This window comes from Spermophilus citellus (genome assembly GCF_964194105.1).
Source record: "Spermophilus citellus genome assembly, chromosome: 8".
NCBI classification, from domain to species: Eukaryota; Metazoa; Chordata; class Mammalia; order Rodentia; family Sciuridae; genus Spermophilus; species Spermophilus citellus.
Window position 1 is genome coordinate 61,756,174 of NC_138189.1, and position 23,857 is coordinate 61,780,030.

General features: G+C 33.6%; 1 protein-coding gene across 3 annotated transcripts in view; it reads right to left on the minus strand.

Annotated features, from left to right (window-relative positions):
* Positions 1-23,857, minus strand: part of CNOT6L (CCR4-NOT transcription complex subunit 6 like) — a 105,206-nt gene that overhangs the window by 59,192 nt on the left and 22,157 nt on the right. For all 3 annotated transcript variants that reach the window (XM_081303891.1, XM_081303893.1, XM_081303892.1), the window contains exons 2-4: positions 17,283-17,404; positions 14,406-14,592; positions 12,258-12,343 (exon numbers count right to left, since the gene is read on the minus strand). In XM_081303891.1, coding sequence (XP_081160017.1) covers positions 12,258-12,343; positions 14,406-14,592; positions 17,283-17,404 — 395 coding nt within the window. The remainder of the gene's footprint in view (positions 1-12,257; positions 12,344-14,405; positions 14,593-17,282; positions 17,405-23,857) is intronic.

Sequence of the window (23,857 nt, forward strand, 5' to 3'; positions counted from 1 at the left end):
TGTGCATGTATGAATATATTATAACAAATCCTACTGTTATATATAATTATAATGCACCAATAAAAAGGGGGAAAAAAAGAATGGCCATTATCAAAAAGACAAATGCTGACAAGGATGTAGAAAAAGGGGGAACTCATATAATGTGGGTGGAAATGTAAATTAGTACAACATTAAGGAAAACAATATCGAAGTTTCTAAAAAAAAAAACAAAACTACAAAAATAACTACCCATGTGATCAGCAACCTACTCTGGGTGTATTTCTAAAGAAAATGGTATTAGTATGCTAAGAGTCATCTGAATTTCCATGTTTATTGCAGCACTATTCACAACAGCCAAGATATAAAATCAACCTACATTTCCATCTACAGATGAATGTAAACAGATATTATTCTGCCATAAAAATGAATGAAATTCTGTCATTTTCAGCAAAATGGATAGAACTAGAAGATATTATATTAAGTGAAATAAGTCTCTCAGAAAGACAAGTATCACATGATCTCATTCATTCATGGAAACCAAAAAATTGATCTCAAAAGTAGAGTAGTGGTTACCAAAGGATAGGAAGTATAGGGGGAAAGATGGAGACAGAAGAGGATGGTTGATAAGCACCAGAATACAGCAGAAAAGGAAGAACAACTCCTAATGTTTTACAACACAGAAGGGTGGCTATACTTTACAACAATTATGTATTTCAGAAGAATCAGGTAAGAGATTAATATTTTTAACATACAGAAATAATAAATGTTTGAGGTGACAGACCAATTACCCTGATCTGATCATTATATATTATATACATGGACTAAAATATCACAATGTACTCACAATATGTAGAATTATATGTTAATTAAAATTTTTAAAAAAATTTAAAATAACTGACTTCTCACCAGACACCATGGAATGACATATTCAAAATACTGAAAGGAAAAAACTGTCAACTAAGACTTTATATAGAAAATACACCTTTAAAAATGAGGAGAAATTAAAACACTGCTAGATAAACAAAAATTGAATGAGTCTATCACTAGCAGACCAATCCTACAAGAAACACTAAAGAAACTCCCATTCAGGCTAAAATGAAAGGACACTGGATAATTACTCAAATCCACATAAAAAAATAAAAACTACCAGTAAAAGTAACTACATAGGTAAATATAAAAGTACAAATGTATTTTTAAACTTTTTCTCATACCAGATATGAAATACAATTAGGTAAATCAATAACCATAAATCTCAGTTGATGGGCATACAATGTATAAAGATGATGTTTGTTAATATGATTAAAATTAAGTTGATATTAAGCCAAATTAGATCGCAATAAATTGAGTGTTAATTAGAATCCTACAATAACCACTCAGAGAATAACTCAAAACCACACAGCAAAAGAAATGAAAAAAATAATTAAATGGTACAATAAAAAATATACATTTAACATAAAAGACATTAACTGAAAAATAAACAGAGACATAGAAAATCGACAGCAAAAGGGCAAACATAAATCATACTTCATCAACAGTTACATCAAATGTAATGGATTAAAAACTGCCTAACTAAAAAGCTAAGAGCTTTTGTTTGAATATGGTTTGTTCCCCAAAGGTCCATGTGCTACATATTGGTCCCCAATATGGCAGTTGAGGTGGTAAAACCTATAAAAGGTAGAACCTAAAAGAAGGTAATTAGGTCCTAAGAAAACCACCCCTAGAAGAGATTAATGCAGCTCACGCAGGACCAAGTTATAAAACAAGGCCACCTAACATACTTGGTCCTTTCTGCACATGGCCAATTCCCCTTGCCAATTCTCCACCATGTTCATCCTGGCCCTTGCCAGGATAGCAGTACCTTGCTGTTTCAACTCTCCAGCCACCAGAACCATAAGCCAAATAAACCTCTTTACTTTTTAAGTTACTTGGCCTCAGATATTTTTTTTACAGCAAATGGAATAAAACACAGGCAAGAAAAGAGAAAAATCTCAAGAGTGGAATCAAAAGATAGGATAGCAGTAACAAAAATATCAATAATTCATCTAGGTATAAAGCAAGTGGTCTGAACACATATTAAAAACCATAGGGCAGACTGGATTAAAAACAAAGTCCAGCTATATATTACTCCTAAGAGACAAACCTAACCATAAGTACACAAAAGGCTTAAAGTACGAAACAAACATTAAGCTGAAGAGAACTGAAATAGCTATGATATTAGACAAAACAGACTGTAAGACAAAACCCTAATAAGAAAAACACTCACTACCTAGTATGAAGGTCAATTCACCAGATACAGCAATATTAAGATGGTACCACCTTGTAAAATAATCTCTTATAAGAAAGAGTAAAAACCAAAGTACATGGGAAATGAACAAAACCATGATTTTAAAATAAATATCTTAAACAGAATATGACAACACAATTTACAAATCTGATATAACTGACAAATATATAGCCCTAGACCTAACAATAAGAGAAACAATATTTTTTTCAGATACAAGTAAAACCTAAGAACTGATCACATACTAGGCCAACAAAAAAATCAAAGAAACAGTTCATACTGGCTACCTCATCTGTCTATAACACAATTACATTTAAAGCTAACAATAAAAAGCTATATTTTAAAGTCACACATGCATTGAAATTTTAAATATTTTAAATAACTGACGATACAAAGAAGATATGACAACCCACATTTTTTAAAACAGACCAAAACTGGGAAGCGGTCACACTGAATGACTAGCATTTTCATTCCCATGATTGATAGAGGCTCTGTTGGTCACTTTCGTAGTGACCCTAGACACTGCCCCATCCTTGAAGTAGGAGAATATGTCTTCATGCCTAGGCTTGCCTTCCTGCAGCCCCATGGATCGAGCTACACTCACCCGTTCCTTTGTGATATTACCCCTTTACCCTGATTAGGATAGAATGTTCCATGGAAATGCCCTTTGTGTGTCCCCTTCTCTTGCTCTGCCTTTGGGTGTGGGCTTCCCAGATGTCAGTCAACCTACTGACAGCAGACATCACAAAGCCTGACCCCTTGCCTCATTGGAATGGCTTCTCCTCAATAAAAGGGTCAGCACGCACTTGCTCTCTCTTTTTCTGGGGTCCCTTAAGGTCAGAGGAGCCATCAAAGGACCCCCGAAGAAAAAGGTATCCCTGTCTCTTGTGTGGTTATTTCGTGCAGCCCAGTTTCCCTGGAGTGACCCTGAGTGTTTCTGTCACAAGGAACGTGACACAAAACCATAATGAAATACTTCCTAGCGGGACACAGTGGTACCTATCCTAGCTACTTCAAGGCTGAGGTAGGAAGAACACTTAAACTCATGAGTTGGAGGACAGCCTGGACAACACAGCCAGACAAGGTTCAAAAAACTAAAAAATAAATAAATAAAAACATTTCATCTCAAATTGAGGATGCAGCAAATTGTAGTCAAACATGACCATCTATAGCTTTAAATGCTTATATTTGAAGATAACTAATTCTAAATACGAATAATCATATCCAATTTAAAATTAGATAAAAATTAAAGAAAAAAGGAACAAATAATCTTAAAAATGAAGAAATGTGGGCTGGGGATGTGGCTCAAGCGGTAGCGCGCTCGCCTGGCATGAGTGCGGCCCGGGTTCGATCCTCAGCACCACATACAAACAAAAAATTCTCTCTCTCTCTCTCTCTCTCTCTCTCTCTCTTAAAAAAAATGAAGAAATGTAAAGCTGAGGATGTAGCTCAGTAGTACAACACTTGCTTATTATGTATGAGGCTCTGGATTTAATCTCCAGTACCAACCAAAAAAAAAAAAAAAGTGGGGAGTAAAACAGAATAGAAAAAACATACCAGGAAAGTACTACAGAAACTTTCATGCAAGCAAATTAAAGTTTTTTAAAGCTGATAAATACCAATGGTACAGACACAATTCCTTCAAAATTGACTCATTAACCAGTCAAAATCCTCTTTAGTTCTCATAACTACAAATATATTTTTAAAAAAAATATTTTCCAAAAAGGATATTTTCAATAGAGAACAAACAATGTAATTATGGGGGTTTTTAAAATATTTTGTTTAGTTGTTGATGGACCTTTATTTATTTATATGTGGTGCTAAGAATCTAACCCAGTGCCTCACACATACTAGGGAAGCGCTCTACCACTTTACAGACAATATAAATTTTACACACAACTGAATAAAAATAATAAAAAACATAGATCTACTTTATTGCTAAACATATACCTGAAAATCTTTAATGTCAGGAAAAGGAGTCCACCACGGGCCTTGTGTTTCCTTCTGCATTCTTGGTGTATGACTGATGCAAAGGCTTATTTGTCTCCTGATACTTAGAAGGTTCTGTAGTTACTTATATAGACAACTAAATAGGTCAAAGCAACCACAGCATACTACCATGTTAACTGTTCCCTTGGAGAAGCAGGGCTAGCTTTTTGCTGCTTTTTTCACTATTTGCTTCAAAAGTGCTGATCCCTTAAACCAAGATTCCTCGATTATAATGCAAACTCACTGTGTACATAGCATGCAGAGGGGCCACTTTGTGAATTTAAAGTGTTCTTTATCTCTAACCCAACCCCAGAGTCTCATGTTATTCCTGCCATTATTGATGAAATAGTAATTGGCTAATTAGCTTATTAGTAGAGTAAAATCCCACTGCCTTCACAATCCTTGATAGCTACATCAAATTAAATCCAGCAATATATAAAAACATATAATAACACAAACATTTTGGGTTTACCAAAAGAAAAGAAATGTTTAAATTGAGGGGAAATGTATAATTTATCACATTAACCTCTGAAATGACAAAAACAATATAATCATCAACAGATGATGAAAAGCATTTGATAAACTATCTGAACAATGAATTGCAAAGTAGGAATAAAAAGAAAATTTTGGAATCTAAACTTCTTTTATTAACCAAAATTATAGGCAAATATCACTCTTAATGTGAAACTACTAGAAGTATCCCCTTTAATATTGGAATTAATAGAAGCATGCCTGGTATTAATGATTCTAGTCAACACTATATGATATATCCAAGGTTGTACTTTAAAACAACAATAAAAAATTAAATACATAAAAATTTGAAAAAAGGGGCTGGGGTTGTAGCTCAGTGTGAGGAACTGGGTTCCATCCTCAGCACCACATAAAAATAAATAAAATAAAGATATCATGTTTACCTACAATTAAAAATACTTTTAAAAAAGAATGTGAAGAGTTATCACAGAAGTGATTATATACATATAAAATCCAAAATAATTTGCAAACAAGTTTTTAGAAAAAATGAGAATTTGATCAAGAAGGCTCACAATAAGACCAAAGATCTAGGGGATAGGGTTGTGGCTCAGTGGTAGAGCACCTGTCTCGCATGTATGAGGCACTGGGTTGGATCCACATAAAAATAAAGATGTTGTGTTCATCACTAAAAAAAATATTAAAAAAAAAAAAAGACCAAGGACCTGGTTCAATCCCAGGGAGGAGGGGAAAGGGCTTTATATCCACATCCAAACAGCAAATAACATTGAAAACAACTTTTAAAAACATAGAAAGTTATAGTTTACAAAGTTACAAAAAATATTTTAGGGTACCTAGATACAAATCTAATAAAAGATGCACTAGGAATTAATTTTTTTAATCATGTTATATGGACATATAAGCATACCACAGGAATTCTCACCTTATGCATAAAAAAAACCATCAAAAACAAACAGATGAGCAAAATTGCAGTAGAAAAAGAAGAATAGGGGAGGGGAAACAGAGGGATCATGAATGAAGTCATATTCCACATATGTATGACTTTGCTGGCCTGAACCCAGCTACTATGAATAACTATAAAGCTCTAATTTAAAAAAAAAAGTGCTAGATCAGTATAGATACTAGATCAGTATACAGAAAGTGTGTAACATTTTATTTAAAGGCATTAAATCTAATCTAAATAAATGGAAAAGGAGATGCCAATTTGTCCTTAAGTAATCCAGAGGGTCAATGCAATTCCAAAGTTGCATTAATGACTGGTATTAATGATTCTAGTCAACACTATATGAAATATCCTAGGCAATGCTCTAAAACAAGAAAAAAATTAAATACATAAAAATATGAAAAGAAAAACTATGAAAAAGGTAAAATCATTGTCTATATATAAAACCCAAATTAATTCAGATTTTGCTGGCAAAACTTAACAAGTTATTTTTTATGCCTAAGAGAGAGCTAAAACACCCAAACAATCAAGATGCTGCTACAGAAAAATGTGACAGGGCTTCATAAATGAGATATCAAGTCTTAATATAAAGCCATAATAATAATAATAACAACAACAACAACCTAGTAACTGGTATAAGGTTAGACAAACTGACCACTGGACTAGAACACAGATAATAAAAGTAGGCTAAACATAGCAAATGTCTAGAAAAGTAACTTTGCTGACTAGTGGGAAAAGGAAAAATTATTCAGTAAATGACACTGAGACAACTGGTTACTCATAGAACATAAACATGATTAGATCCTTCCCCAAATAGACCCTCATACCATATTCAAAAATCAATTCCATATGAACTAAAGAAGAGCAAAATTTCACAACTTTTAGAATGTAAACAAGTATTTCTAACAGGGTGGAGGGAGGATTTCTTTTAACAAGATACAAAACATACTAATTGATTTTAAAAAATTCAACTACTATAATCATCTACTCATTAAATGATATCAGAAAGGAAAAAGAAAAGACCAAATAGTGGGAAAAGACGTACATAAAATAGACAAAAGTTAAGAACTCCTACAAATCAGTAAGAAACAATCCAATTGAAAATAGCTAATAGACATCAATAGTATATTTAAAGAAAAAATATTAATAGACAATATAGGTGTTCAATCTTATTAGCAATTAGAAAGATCACAATTAGAAACTATTTCATATTCAATAACTGCAAAACTTTTTAAAAACTTGACAATACAAAGAACTAGAGAGAAGACTGAAAAATGGAAACTATACTATTTTGGAAGTGCAGTTTTATATAACTATTTTGTAAAACATTAGCATTACCTAATAGAGCTAAGGATGCACAGACTTCTAAAACCCAACAATACCATTCCATTTCTATGAACTGTATCAGGAGACTCATACTACCTAGAATATTCATAGCTGCATTGCTTATAGAAGCCAAAAAAGAAAAAGAAAAAAGAATCTAAATATGTACAGTATAATGAATAAATTACAGCATATTCACTATCAGAATACAACAAAGCAGTGAAACAAATGATGTATAATTACATGTATGCATCTACATGGCTGAATCATTAAAACAATGTTGATTCAGCAAGACACAGGAAATTATGTTCAGGATTTCATTTATATAACATTTAAGACAAAAATAACCTCTAGAAGACAGCAGGAAGATGTAAACATGAAAGAACACACAGGAAACTTAAAATGTACAGGGGAGGCCAGGTGCGATAGTGGTGCATGCCTATAATCCCAACAGCGTGGGAAGCTGAGGCAGGAGGATTATAAATTATAAGCTAGCCTCAGAAAATTTACGGAGACAATATAAAAATAAAAAACAAAAAGGACAGGGATTATAGTTCAGTGCTAAAGTGTCCCTGGCTTCAATTCCCAGTGCCAAAAAAAAAAGTCTTTGGGATCTATGATTATGCCTATAAATCTATATATTTCCCTATAAATCTCACCAATAAAACTATTCTATCATCTTTTTAATTATCCCAATCAGAAAGGTTAAAAAATGGAACTGAGTATAATTAGAATTTGCATTATACCCTCTCATATGAACTACAGGATATAATATCATACAACAATAAAACTTTTCTTTTTTAACTTCCAGAAGTTCAGTTATAACACAGTAATAACACTTTACCTCCTAAATTAGTAATAATTACATTTTTCAAGTGTTTTGTTGTTGTGCTTTCTTTTTTGGTACTGAGGATTAAGCCTAGGGGTGCTTAACCACTAAACCACATCCCTAGCCCTTTAAATTTTATTTAGAGATAGGGGTCTGAATTATCTGAATTCCTCAAACAACCTACCCTCAAATACACACTCCCCAGATCTCAAAATAGAATTTCTAAAAATAAAAAGAAAAAGAATTTCTAAAAATTAGTTTGTTGAGCCAAGATGATCCAAATCATTATTAAAAGCTCAGTATCTGTGTTTCTAAGGAAGAAAATAGAGAAAAGACACCCCTCTTTCAGTTTCAATACAAAAATAAAATCATTGACTCCCATTGTTTCTCTTAAGGATATCACAGTGCTATTTTAAATGATACATTCACTTTTCTTTTTCTTTCTTTCTTGACAAGAAGAACCATGATATGGCTACTAAGATTGATTTAGAAATTACTTCAAGTTTTACCTTCCTAAGTATATAAAGTTGTGATTTGTTACAAACATTTCTTCAATCACTTCATTAGGGCATTCTTGATTTTGTCAATTTTTTTTTTCTTTTTTTTTTGGTAGTAAGGATTGAACCCTGGAGTGCTTTACTACTGAGCCACATTCCCAGCCCTATTTTTTGAGACAAGGTTTCCCTAAATCACTTAGGGTCTCACTAAGTTGCTACAGTTGGTCTCAAACTTGTAATCCTCCTGCCTCAGCCTCTCAAGTCACTTGGATGCATCACTGTACCTGGCTATTATCTTACAGTTTTTAAAAAGGCAGGAAGATTTTGTTTTTTCTTTTCTGAACATATATTTCTCTTTCATAGTGGATCATCTGAATACAAAGTGGCACTGACTGAAAACTACACAAATTCTCAAAGAAGAGAAAAGGACTGAATATATTCAGGTTAAGCATTCCTAAAGGTAAGATTGAGCATTCCTAATATGAAAATCACAAAATGGAAATACTCCAAAGTCAAAAACATTTTAACACTGACATGATGCCATAGGTGGAAAGTTCCATACCTGACCTCATGTGATAGATCACAGTAAAAATGAAGGTGTACTAAAAATACCATATAAAGCCAGGCACAATGGCACAGGTCAATAATCCAACCAGTCAAGAAGCTGAGGCAGGAGGGTCACAAATTCCAGGCCAGCCATGGCAACTTAGCAAGAGCCTTCTCAAAAATAAAATTAAATAGGCTGGGATATGGCTCAGCAGTAGAGTACCCTGGGTTCAATTCCCGCTACTTCCACAAAAAGAAACACACACACACTATATAAAACTATCTTGGTCGTGCTATGTGTATAAGATGTACATGAAACATAATTGACTTATGGTAGACTTGGGTCTTATCTCCATGGTATCTCATTATACCCATTTACATACTTCAAACCCTGCCCTAAATCCAAAACCTAAAACACTACTCAACCTATGTACACCACAGAACAAACTGAAGTTTAATGAAAAGGCATGAACAAAGTTCAGTTACAGTTGGTGAAGCAGAGATGGTACATGACATATAAAGCAGACTTCTAAGAGACCTTAATGAATATGTATTAATAGAGTTTAAAAGGCCACTACAATGGAAGGCCAACCAAAGACAATCATTTTAGGACTAACATCATGCTAGTAAAATCGAATGAAAAAGCTGGGCATGGTGGCACACACCTATAATGTCAGCAGCTCAGAAGGCTGAGATAGGAGGACTGTGAGTTCAAACCAGCCTCAGCAAAAGCAAGGCACTAAGCAACTCAGTGAGACCCTGTCTCTAAATATAATACAAAACAGGGCTGGGGATGTAGCTTTGTGATTGAGTGCCCCTGAGTTCAATCCCCAATACCTGCATCCCCCCACCACCAAAAATTGAATGAAAAATATTCAGAATATCCATTCAGTTGATACTTAGTGTAAATTTCCTAAGAACACAAGAACACATCTGTGTTAGTCAAGCTTCCATGACTGTGACCAAAAAAAACCTGACAAAAACAATGTAGAGGATGAAACATTTATTTTGGTCAGGGTTCCAGAGGTCTAGTCCATGGTTGGCTGAGTCCATTGCTCTGGGACCAAAGCATGGCAGCACATCATGGCAGAAGGACATGGTGGAAGAAGTTGTTCCCCTCTTGGCAACCAAGAAACAGAGCCAGGGAGAGGAGTGAAGGGGCTGTACAGGCACAGAAGGTGCCTTCAGGGACCCACCTCCTCCAGCCATGCCCAACCTGCCTAGTTACCATCTAGTCAGTCCACTCAAAGTAGGACAGACTGCTTAGGTTACTACTTTCATAATCTAATCATTTGACCTCCAAACATTCCTGCATTAACATAGTAGCTTTGGGGAACACTTCTTATCCAAATCATAATACATTTCTATGCAAGATAATATGGAATTGATTCATGAAAAATAAAAATCGGCCAGGCAAGGTGCTGCAGGCCAGCAATCCTAACAGCCCAGGAGGTTGTAGTAGGAGAATCACTACTCAGCAATTTAGTAAAGCCCTAAGCAACATAGCAAGACCCTATCACAAAATAAGAAATAAAAATAAAAGGGCTGGGACATGTCTCAGTGATTAAGTGCCCCTTGGTTCAATTCCTGGTACCAGACAAGAAAAAGAAAAAATGTTAACATTACTTTTTAGGAAAACTGCCTGGTACAAAAGGTAAGTTTGCTAGGTTCAATTATAAATTATTTATTTATCACTGATGTACTATCAATATCAAAAGAAAAAAATAGCTGATCTGATTAATGTGTAAAGAAATAAGGGTTCTGGGGTTGGGGTCATGGCTCAGCGGTAGAGCACCTGCCTAGCATGTGCAAGGCCCTGGGTTCAATCCTCAGCACCACATAAAAATAAATAAATAAAGGTATAAAAAAATAATAATGGTTCTAAAGACAAAGAACTATAATTATTATAATCAGTAGGAATCTGTGAATTTCATATTTTATGAATCCAACATTATTAAAAAAAACATTTCATAATTTCTTTACAAAGAGGAATAGACTTGTTCCTACTCTACCTCTTGCTGCACCATACTCTTTTAACTATATAATAAGATTTAACATATAGGAAATAACAGAAAAATGTCTTAACCATTAAATCTCAAATGTCCTGGACTATTACCATTAAATCTCAAATGTCCTGGACTAATCCTCAGAAAATATTTTCAATAAAGTATTTTCCCTCTCCACTTCAACATTACAAAAAAATCCCAGTAAAATCCTATGGATCAACTATAAGCATGATATTCAGGCCATCCATTTAACTATCTAATTTATGAAAATATAACAGTAAGCATAATATTTCTGCATTTTAGCCAATAATATCAGTATTCTTTCCATTCTCACTTAAACATCATTTGCAATGCTACATTATAGAATATAAAAAATACAAATAGATCATTTTCATGGAGACTCATAATCTTTGAGAAAGGAAAACAAATCTAAAAGTATATACTTTATAAAACATTGATGTTTATTCCTCACAAGCATAGAATAAAATGTTTAGTACAGTGCATTTGTATTTAGTCCTCTGTTAAAAAATAAACTCTTCTTCATATGCAAATTTCATTATATATATATATATATATATATATATATGTGTGTATATATATATATATATATATATATATATATATGATATGAAGATGACTTTCATCCCAAACTAAGCAAAAATTCAAAGTCTCAGGAGCATAAATTTATCTGGGTTTTTTTTTAGTTGTTGACAGAGCTTCATTTTATTTATTTGTATGTGGTGCTGAGTATGGAACCCAGTGCCTCACACATGCTAGGCAAGTGTGCTACCACTGAGCCCCAGCCCCAGCCCAGGAGCATAAATTTTTGATTAATGTATTTTACTTAAAATAATTACACTAATCAGATACAGCTAATTCTTACTATTATAATGTTTTCCCTCTTGTAATTATATAATATGTCATTATTTTATCTAGTGCATTAAACACTAAACACGGGGCATTTGGACTACTATGGTTTACGATAAAGTCATCCTAAAAGAGCAGGTGTGGGGAACTGCAGCATTAATTTAAAGTATCTCCACACAGTGAAACTCAATTTCTACAATTAATGTGCTATAGTTACACTAATAATAAAAAGAAAAAATATCTTCTCTAAATAATTTTAGAGTTTTATACAAAATTAAAGTACATAAACAAAACAAAAATCGTTTCCCAACAAGTTTGTTTAAGATGATGACATTATGCTGAAATCTGGAAGCTAAATTCGATACCCAAAAAACTACTTTTCTTAAAATGACACTAAAATTTTTCGGTTATATGATAACCAAAATGGCCTTTAAGGGCTCAGAACACCTTAACACTCAGTGTTAAAACTCTCTTTAAAAACAAAAACAAAAACAAAAAAAAAACTCACCTTTCAAACCTAGAGTTTGTAGCTGGAAGAGCCGACCAAGTTCATAAGGCAAAACCCGTAACAGATTGTTATTTAAAAGCAATTCCCTGTTTAAAGAAAAAAAAAACAACATTGTTTCAGTTTAATATACCAGGCTTTATTAATTTCCACATTTGCTATTTTTTTTTTTAATGAAAACATTTTATTTTTATGTGGTGCCGAGGATCGAACCCAGTGCCTCATGCATGCCAGATGAGCGCACTACCACTTGAGCCACATCTCCAACCCCACATTTGCCATTCTTAACTTTCTAACATACCATGAGTGATATTTACATTCAAAGCATCTGTCTATACTAATCCAAAACTGCTGTGCAACACTAAAAGTACTACAAAATGTGCAACTGCCACAATTAACAGTGTTTCTATGATTTCCTCATTTCCCAGCACAAATTAAAGTCAGGAGTATAGGAACTGCACATCATTCTCATGCTAAATCCATGTTCTCTTCTCTCACCCAAAATGCCTGTCATATGCAAATCAGAGTGACAAATACCAATAGTTTCCAACTGAAACCTAGTTTAATTTAGAGAAAAAAAAGTTAAGTTTTTTACACAAACTTTAGGAATAAACCACAATGAATGGCCAATAACCTGTGTGATTTTTATAATTGATTACAATCTATGTCAAAGTACTATGAAAACAAAAAAAGAAAAAAGAAAGAACAAGTTAGTGTATCACAGAAGTAAAAGGTAGCTAAATAGAAAACATGAAAAGACAAGTACTCTGATAAACAATCACTGACACAGAACATAAACATTAAAGCACAGGATGGAATATATAACAATAAGATATAATAGATAAGATCTAGGTTCATGATTATGAAATTTCGAGAGTACTATAGAAAAAATAAAGAGCACCTTCATTAGTAGATAACCAGAAAAACTAAGACAAAACCAATAAATCAGTAAGGGATGATAAACAACAAAAGTCTGTTTAATTTTTAACATATCACAGTAATTTTTTAAAATTATTACTCAACAGATAAGATACAAAAGCAATGTTTAGCATGGAAATGGAAGGTGATCCTCAGGGTTATACATAATTACATATAAGAGGAAAGGAGGGGTAAGAGTAAAATAATACAAGTGGAAGAAATGATTTACAGTAGAGGGGGTAGAGAGAGAGGAGGGGAGGGGAGGGGAGGGGAAGGGGGATAGTAAAGAATAGGATAGACAGCAGAATACATCAGTCACTAGAATGGCAATATGTAAATCAATGGAAGTGTAACTGATGTGATACAGCAATCGGTATACGGGGTAAAAATGGAAGTTCATAACCCACTTGAATCAAACTGTGAAATATGATATATTAAGAACTATGTAATGTTTTGAACGACCAACAATAAAAAATAAAAAGAAAAAAAGAAAAAAAAGAAATAAATAAATAAAATACCAAAAAAACCCACTATAATCTGAAAAAAAAAAAAAAAAAAAAAAAGCAATGTTTATTTTCACTGGCAACATTTATATAAGGTCTTAAGATTCCTGAAAATTTTTCTCCTATGAAGAAATTCTTACAGGATCCTGAAAGAACTAGAAATAAACCTATTTTGTCAGGCTTTCCAGTTCCCTTAAAGAACTGTAATATAAAATATAAATATACTATCTTATATAATAGTTATGTCCCTAAAAATTTGTTTATAAGCAAACCAATTTTTCCAATTATTCCTGATTAGTTATATCAGACTTGATCCTAAGTGAGACTTACTAAATATTTTAATCTCACCCCACTTCAAGTCTGTATTTCATTGAAGTGATTTTGACAAAGGAAGAAAATTTCTTTAGACAAAGGAAGAAAAAGAAATGTCTAATGGAGACCAAATCAAGCACTGTACTTAAAATTCAATCTTCACAAAGATGTAGAAATCCCACTATAAAATGAGTAACATCCAGGGCTGGGGTTGTGGCTCAGCAGTAGAGAGCTCGCCTAGCACATGCATGGGCCTGGGTTGGATCCTCAGCACCACATTAAAAAATAAATAAATAAAGATATTGTGTCCAACTACAAATAAAAAATAAATATTTCAAAAAATGAGTAATATCCCATATTTTTATTTGGCAAATTTAGAATTTTATATAGTAAGTCACATCTGTAAGCATTTCCTCACCTGAGAGACACCATGTTTCCTAGTTCTGCTGGTAAACTTCTGAGTTTATTGGATGACAGATCCAGGTAAACCAGATTATGAAGCTTGGCAATATCAGGTGGAATGCGACTAAGGAAATTGTCATTTAGGTGCAATGCCGTCAAGTGTGTCAATGACCAAAGTGATGTACTTAAGCTCCGCACTCTACCTGAAAGGCAAAATATTGATGCATAAAACTCCAGGCCCAAGAAAAAGGTTAAGTCACAAGGACTAAAATATGACAGCAGGGGCTGGGGTTGTAGCTCCATGGCAGAGCACTTGCTTAGCACGCGTGAGGCACTGAATTCAATCCCTAGCACCACATCAAAATAAACAAACAAAATAAGCTAGGCACAGTGACACACACTGTAATACCAGCAGTTCGGGAGGATGAGGCAGGAGGATTGTGAGTTCAAAGCCAGCCACAACAAGAGAGAGGCACTAAGCAACTCAGTGAGACCCTGTCTCTAAGTAAGTTACAAAATAGGACTGGGGATGTGGCTTAGTGGTCAAGTGCCCCTAAGCTCAATCCCTGGTACCAAAAATAAATAAATAAATAAAGGCATGCTGTCCATCTAAAACTACAAAAAAAAATTGTTTTAATTTTAAAAAAAAGAGAGATAGCAGCAGCTGCCTACAAATATTTTATCTTTGACATTTTAATTTTGTGTTTAAGGTCAAATAATTGCTTCTAAACACACCCAACCATACTTTAATTTCTGGCCACTTTCACCCAATAATCCCTCCTTCCCATAGACCTTCCATGTATTCAGTGAGTTATGGCAAGATGTAGAGACCCTTGGAGTAAGATCTCATGGATAAAACGAAGCTAACTGAACAAGTGGTAGAAGAATCTTGACTTTTTTTTTTTTTTAAAGTCTGACTCCATACTAAAGTTTTCCTCACATACTCCATGATAATTTTTACTGCAAGGTTTGTCCATTTCAAAGATCTGGATTAGTCTACAAACTTTAAAACAAGAATAAACTACTATATAATTTAGAATGAGCCTTAGATCAGCCATCAGAAAAACCACTGTATTCCCAAAGGAATCTTCTTCTGATCTTGCAATCAGAGATTAAGAACTCTGGTTTAAGATTTTTTGCATTAAGTGCAACATCCTCAAGAAAATAGTTCCACATCTAGCTTTATCAATCAGCAACTGATACCTAGAATAGAACATATACTAGATCATAAGACCTGGCTCAGAGTTCTGCTTTTTATCATTTATTAGCTACATAAGTCCAGACAAATCATTTGGCCTCAGTTCATGTAAGATGAGATGCTGTCTTACCTATCATGCCTACAGTAAGTATTAATTGTACAAAATAATTTATTTGAAGGCTCCTTTACAAAAGTAAAGTGATATTTTAATTATATATCATTTTTCATTATCATTCTCAAAGGGGAAATATTATTTCATATAGCTATTGAGGAGTAGATTCACTTTTAACTTCTGTCCAGGTTCTTTCTACCACAGGTTCTTTCCTGCTATCTATAATCAAACTTATAATGTCAACTAAAATTTTGCATTTTAATTGTTAAACAAAGTTTTCAAGTGAAGAGACTCTAGGTAAGAAAGAAACATATTTCAATTCTACCCAGGGTTTAACCAAGTGTTTCTCCATACAGAAATTCTGCTCCTCGGGGGACTTTGACAATGTCTAGAAACATTTGTGGTTTTCATAACTAAAAGAGTACTACTGGTTTCTAATAGGTAGACATCAGAGATGCTACTAAGCATCTTACAATGCATACAACGACCCTCTACCACAAGAAATTATCAGGTCCAAAAGGTCAATATGCCAAGATTGACAAACCCTGGATTAACCTAATAGGATCTGAAGGATTTGCTCATGTATATTCTTCTGACTGCCAATCTGTCATCCACCCAGTTACCTTTTAGCTACATGTATGAGTTATTCTTGCCATGCTTGCCACTGATATTACGATGTGAGTTTAACTCTTCCAAACAAAAGCCTACTGGGAAAAATCACATCCCATATAATCTGAACTATAGCAGTTCAGAAAAGAAAAACATTTCTTACAATCTATTTTTTACTTTGTAATAATTTTAGAATTACACAAAAGTTACCAAAATAATACAGGGAGTCATATCTCTTACTCCTCATTTTAGAATCTTACATTACTATGGTGAACTTGGCAAAACCAGGAAACCAACATTGGTATATTACTGTTAACTAAAATCTAGACTTTATTTGGTTTTCAACAGTTTTTACACCTTTTTGTTCCAGGATTCAACTCCAGCTACTATTTTCTATTTAGTCATCATATCTCCGTAATTATGGCAGTTCTTCATTCTTTTCTTGTTTTTCACAACCTTGATAATTTTGAGGCTTAGTAGTGGGTATTTTGTAGAATGTACTTCAGTTTGAGTTAGTCTGATGTTATATTCTATTTTAACAAATCCCAAACATTTATTGAGGTCTTGTAACACAGTAATCATGTATTTGTTAGGATAGCTTCAATTCAAACCTTCAAAGAAGGTTTCCTTTTTTGCCAACATTTAAGTGACAGGAGGATGGCAAAGATTTTAATTTGTCAAAATTACTCTGAAAGAATAAAACAAAATCTATTATATCACAAAACCTGGTTTTACTTAGAATCTGAACTTCCAATAATCCTCAATTCCAGATGGTAACTCTTACTCAAGGTAATTAATCTCAAAGAAAGGGTGGGAACAAAGATACTTAGTAACAGATTAAAAAAAAAAAAAAAACTAGTACCTTGGCATTCTAGTATACTTTCAATTAGTCCACCTAATTAAAATCAAAATAGCAATACCCTTATTCATTTGTACTAGTATATCTCAAATAAAATGCTTCAGATTCCACTCACCCGAGATTTCTAATTCTGCCCAGTGAGATTTTTTCCCATTGGCTACCTCCTCCGCTGACATGATGGTATAAATTCTGCGAGGATCTGGAGGATCATATTTTTCCTTTGGCATCCCTATTAGTCTGTGGAAAAAAAAAAAAAAGGTCATCAATAATTACTATAGTCTTCTAGAGAAAATGAGATGGAAAGTTTTCTTTTTCTCTCCCATTGCCAGGCTACTAAGTCTTTTTATACTAAAAATTCTCATTTGAGGAAAACTTATCATCTAAGCATGCTAGACTCTTGCAGAAAACATTAAAAGACACCTAAAGTAAAGTGCAAACAAGCAATGACTCTAGACTTCAAAGAGGTTCTTAATTCCTTCCCCTTCATTTAGATGCACTGCTTTCCTAGATAGCCTGACCTTACAAACAGTGTCCTAAATATATTACTCTAAAAGAATCAGGCAATTCTCTTATTTCTTTCAGTGATATTTCAGATATCAGATCAGTACATGACACCCCCCTTGACCAGAGAATAGTTCAAACGCATTCTATGCTTATGAGAAAAGCAGACTTTTCTGTCCTTCTGATCATAAATAAAAAAGAATATATAGCCCAGACTGCTGAGGGCAATCCTTCAATAAAGAGAAGGAACACCAGCTGGAGAAAATGGTTTTAGAAAACAGAGAAAGCTGCACACTTCAGTGAATCACACCTATGGTAATCCCAAAAAAGCCAGTATCTATTTCCCTTCTAAGGTAATTTGAGTTACGGTTTCTGATACTTTTCTCTCAAAAGCATTGTAATTTGGATGATTATATTTCTTGGTTTGACAGTCTTAATTTATATCTGTTCTTCTAAGGTAATTATTAATATCACTCTTTCTTTACTTTCAAAGGTTTCCAATTGGATAAGTTACACGGCCACCTTGATCAAAATTAATATTATGCAGTCTTTTTCATAATCACAACACAATCATCAATGATGACCAACTACTCCACTATTCAAATGTGACACAGACACATACAAAGTAAATGGCAAACGGCCCTAAAGTAACCTATTCAAGAAGTCCAATATAAAAATTACTGCTTTGGCAAAAGGAAGAAAAATAAATAAAGTATAGCAAATGATACAAAGTTCTGTGCCTAATTAAACTGCTGCATATCATCTGCAATTGCCATGTATTTGTAGTTGGTTCCTCTTTTATATTTTCACACACACAACCCTAAACCAAATGTCCGAATTGGGACTATTTCTAAGTAAAATTTAAATTTAATATTCTGAATGGAAGACTTTGTTGTCTAAAATTTGTTACATGTAGAGAATTCAGAAAATACTATTCCATTATGAATTTTAGCAGTTTTTTTCCTAGTTTTCTGAAGAATGACAATGATATTTTGATGAGGATTTTTAGTGAATAAGTATATCACTTTTGGTTATGATCATTTTAACAATATTAATTCTGCCTACCCATGAACGTGTGAAGTCATTTCATTTTCTAGAGTTGTTCTCAGTGTCCTTCAGTGTTCTATGATTTTCACTGTAGAGGTCTTGTTACATTTATTCCTAGGTATTTTATTTTTGAGGTTCTTGTGAATAGGATTGTTTTCCTGATTTATTTTTCAGTGAATCCGTTATTGGTATGTTGGAAAATTATTTTTGTATGTTGAGTTTGTATTTTGCTACTTTTCTGAATTTATTAGTTCTAGCAGTCTTAAGGTGGAGCTTTCTAGATTCCAAATGTAGGATCAAATCATCTGCCAACAGTAATAATTTGACTTTTTCCTTTCCTGTTTATATCCCTTCTTATTTGTATTTCCTTCCCTTGCCTAATTACCCTGGTTAGAATTTCTAGTACTGTACTGAATAGGCATCATGAGAGGAGACATCCTCATCTTGCTTCTGATTTTAGAGGAAATGCTTTTGATTCTTCTCCATTCACCATGATATTGGCTTTCAATTTGTCATATATAGACTTTCTGATGTTGAGGCAAGTTCCTTCTATTCCTAGTTTCCTCCATAGTTTTATCATGCAGAATATTGCTGAAGGCTTTCTCTGCATCTATTGAAGTGGCAATGTGATGATTCTGTCCTTAATTCTATTCATATAGAGAATTACACTTATTTATTTATTTATTTTAATTACATTTATTGACGTGTATGTTGAACCATCCTTGCATTCCTGGAATGAAACTAATTTGGTCATGATATACAATCTTCTTAATATGTTCTTGAATATGTCTGACTAATGTTTTATTAATGGTTGTTACATGTAATGCTTTCAGGGATATTGGTCTGTAGTTTAACTCATTAATGTGTCCTTATCTGGTTTGGTATCAGGATGAGACTGGCTTCACAAAACAAATTTGTAAGTGTTCCACCCCTTTCATGGAATAATCTGAAGAGCACTAACATTAGTTCTTCCTTATAGACCTGGGTAGAATTTAGCTGAGTATCCATCTGGTCCCAGGTTTTAGAAGGCTTTTTATTGCTGCTTCAATCTCATTGCTTATTATTGATCACTTTAGGTTTTCTAAATTCCTCTTGGTTCAACTTTGATAGGTTATGTGTCTAGGAATGTATGCATTTCTTCTAGATTTTCCAATTTATTGGAGTATAAATTCTCAGAGTAATCCCTAAGGATCCCCTAGATTTCTGTGATATCTGTGGTAATATCTCCTTTTTCATCTCTAATTTTATCAATTTGGGTCTGTTCTCTTGTTTCTTTTGGTTAGTTTGGCTAAGGATTTATTAAATTGTTTATTTTACCAAAGAACTAACTCTTTGTTTCACTGATCTTTTGTATTTTTTTAACTCTCTATTTCATTTCAGATTGGTCTTAATTATTCCCCTCCTTCTACTGGTTTTGAAATTGGTTGTCTCTTGTTTGTCTAGGGATTTAAGATCAATCAATAGATTGTTTATTTGGGGTCCATCAGATTTTCTTATGTAGGCACTCACAGCTATAAACTTTCCTCTTAGAACTGCTTTCATAGTGTCCCAAAGTTTCTAGTATGTTGTGTCACTATTCTGGTTTGATTCCAAAATCTTTTAAATGTCTCCCCTGACTACTTCTATGACTCATTCATCAATCAAAATGATATTGTTCAATCCCCATGTGTTTATATAGTTTCTGTAGTTTTTCTTGATGTTGACTGATAACTTCATTCCATTTTAATATGGTAAGATGCAAGGAATTATATCAGTTTTTTAATATTTGCTAAGAGTTGCTTTGTAGCCTAATATGGTCTGTTTAGATAAGAAAAATATGATCTACTTTGAACAAGTTTCATGAGCAGCTGAGACGAAAGTGAATTCAGTTATTGTTGGAGGAAATATTCAAAAGATGTCTATTAAATCCATTTAATTAATAATTTGGGGTTTTGAAGATTATTTACAGAGTTTAGAGTAGATGACCTATCTACTAGAGAGAAAGGTATATTGAAATACTCTATTATTATACTGGAGTCAAGTCTGCAAGTCAAGTAGGGTCTAAAAACAAAAATAATATTAATAAGGACATATTTAGAGTCAGAAATCTCTCTTGGGATTTGATTAAAATGCCAATAGAAACACAAGCCTTAATCCTTTAAAATGAATTTATGTAAGTTAAAATATTTTTCATTTGGGTTAATTCAGTAATTTAGTAGCGACTATAGTTCTGATGATCACTATTGCCTCAAACATCAGGTTTTCAACTGTAGTATTAAAAATTAGAGGACGCAAATGCAGGGAATTAAAATTATTTTTCCATCAGGTTCTCAGTATCAACATTTCACCTTGTAAGCATATTACAAAACCCTATTTCAAAATAACAAAATGTATCATTTAAATGATAAACAATCATTTCAAATGCACCTAGCAAATCACACTGCCTACTGTAGATTCATACTGACAAAACTAAAGATTTAGCTGCACGTGGTAGCAAACGCCTATAATCACAGTAACTTGGGAGGCTGAGGGAGGAGGACTGCAAGTTTGAGGCCAACCTCAGCAACTCAGTGAGGCCCTAAGCAACTTCGCAAGACCGTGTCTCAAAATAAAAAATAAAAAGGGTTGGGGATGTAGCTCTTGGGTAAAACACCACTGGGTTCAATCACCAATACCCACAATTAAAAAGACTAAAAATTGATAGACTTCAAAAACTAGTTTACACTCCAAGATAAAGAAAAATTTAATTATCAATTTCATTCCACTTCCCTTCAATGGGCTCTGAATGAGACTGCTCTTTCATTACCTATTTAGTTAAAGTCTACAGATGATAAATAAGTACAAACATACACAAAAGAACTTCATTCCGAGTTTTCCCAACATCTGCAGCTTCTGTGACTACTCTAAACAAAATAAAACCTATATTTTATGATGGTAAAGTCACTCAGTCATTAGGAGGAAAACAGCTCTTGGACTTTTGAAGTCTCATATTTCTGACCAGTTTAACATTTATTCAGGAAATATTTATTGCACAGCTACCACCATCATATACTATATTGAGGAGTAGGGCTTCAAAGTGAACAAAATGGACAATTGTATAGTCCTCAGGAAGCATATACTACTTTTGGTGAACAAGATGGACAATCGTATAGTCCTCAGGAAGCATATACCACTTTCACGGTATTACTTGAAAAAGAAAGTTATATAATATTTTACATTTAAATAATTGTATTCTTATAAAGAAGGGTAAGAGTGATGAAAAACAGATAACATGTAGAATACTCAAGGACAGGTGGAAAGAGTAGAGTTCCCACGACAATAACAAATTTTAAATGGTCTATATTGGGGAATGGGACTAAGATAACTAAATTAAACACATAACAACATAACGGTATATTTAACTCAGATGAAGATGTTACTGGTTATTATATAACTTTACAAAAGTAATCCAGAAGTAATTTTATGTGAATGAGAGATAACTGCAGAAATCTTCAGGATCTGAAAAGGGGTGAAGGAGTGGTTTATTTGTCATGGAGGGGGAAAGGAGAAAGGTAATGTCTCAGTGGTTGAGTGCCCCTGAGTTCAATGCCTAGTAGCCAAAATAAAAGTTCTACAAGAAAACATAAGAAAAAAATGACCTTGCATTAGGCAAGGATTTCTTAAAAGTATAACAAAAAGCATGATCTAAAAAACTAGATTTCATAAACATCTAAAACTTCTACTTGAACAATTAATGAGAGGTCATAATATTGAGAATATAACCAAAACACATCTGAGAAACACATAAGAATATATAAAGAACTTGCAAAAAAAAAAATACCAAGGAGCTATAACTCAGTATTAAGAGCGCTCGGCTAGTACGTGGAAGGCCCTGCATTTGATCCCCAGCATCCAGGGATAAAAATTCACACAAGATTTGAAAAGACTCTTCACCAAAGAAGATACATGGGCAGCAAATAAGCACGTGGAATAACATTCAAACATTAGGCATCAGGGAAATGCAACTCAAAATCACAGTGAAATACCATCACACACCTATTAAAACTGACAAACCAGGAACAGTATTACATGCCTATAATCCCCAACATCCAATGCTGACAAAGATTTGGCACATGCACATGTGTGCGTGCACACACATACCACACTCACATACACACACACACACACAGCTGAGTCCTAAAGAATGAAAAGGAATCAGAATTTCCCTCATGGAAAGGTTGGCGAATGAGGTAGAGATAGACAAGGCAAAAACAAAAAAAGGCACCAAGATAATATACAACATGAAAAGAGGAACAAGTGTAGTATTTCAGGATTGCTTAAAGTATCACTGGAGCCAGCAGAGGGTATTGTACTTACCAAAGCAAAGTACAGATAGAGAAAGCTTTAAAAATCTGTTTATTCCTGACTCTTTGCTATTGATCATTTTATTAATATGAAAAACTTTCACCCATAAAAGTTTAATAATAAACATGAAACTACCATTCCTAGAGTCACCTTCCTTCATTCCCTTTTACTTCTGCTCAACAGTGTTTCTTCTAGTAGAACATCAAAATGGGTCTATATCCTTTACTGCTTCAGTTGTCACATTCTTAAAGAAATTACAGCTGGACATTGTAGCTCATACCTATAATTCCCAGGACTCCTCAGGTTAAGGCAGGAGGATCTCAAGTTCAAGGCCAGCCTGGGCAATTTAACAAGACTGTCTCAAAAACTTTTAATTAAAAAAAAAAAGTTGCAACATATTAAATTTTGATTTGATTTATTATGATTTCCTCCCCTCTTTTTTTTTTTTTTGGGGGGGGGAGATTACTGCGGATTAAACCAAAGGCACTTTACCACTGAGCTACATCCCCAGCCCTCTTTATTTTGAGACAAGGTCTCACTAAGTTGCTTAGAGCCTCACTAAATTGCTAAGGCTGGTCTCAAACTTGCAATTCTCTTGCCTCAGCCTTCCTAACTGCTGGGATTATAAGCAACCACACCATGCCATGCCCAGCTTCTCTTATTACTTTTAAGTCTAGAAAACCAACATATTAAATATGTTTAAAGCATTCACCTATTTTTTTAGTTGTAAATGGACACAATACTTTACTTCATTTATTAATCTTTATATGGTGCTGAGACTCAAACCCAATGCCTCACACATGCTAGGCAAGCACTCTA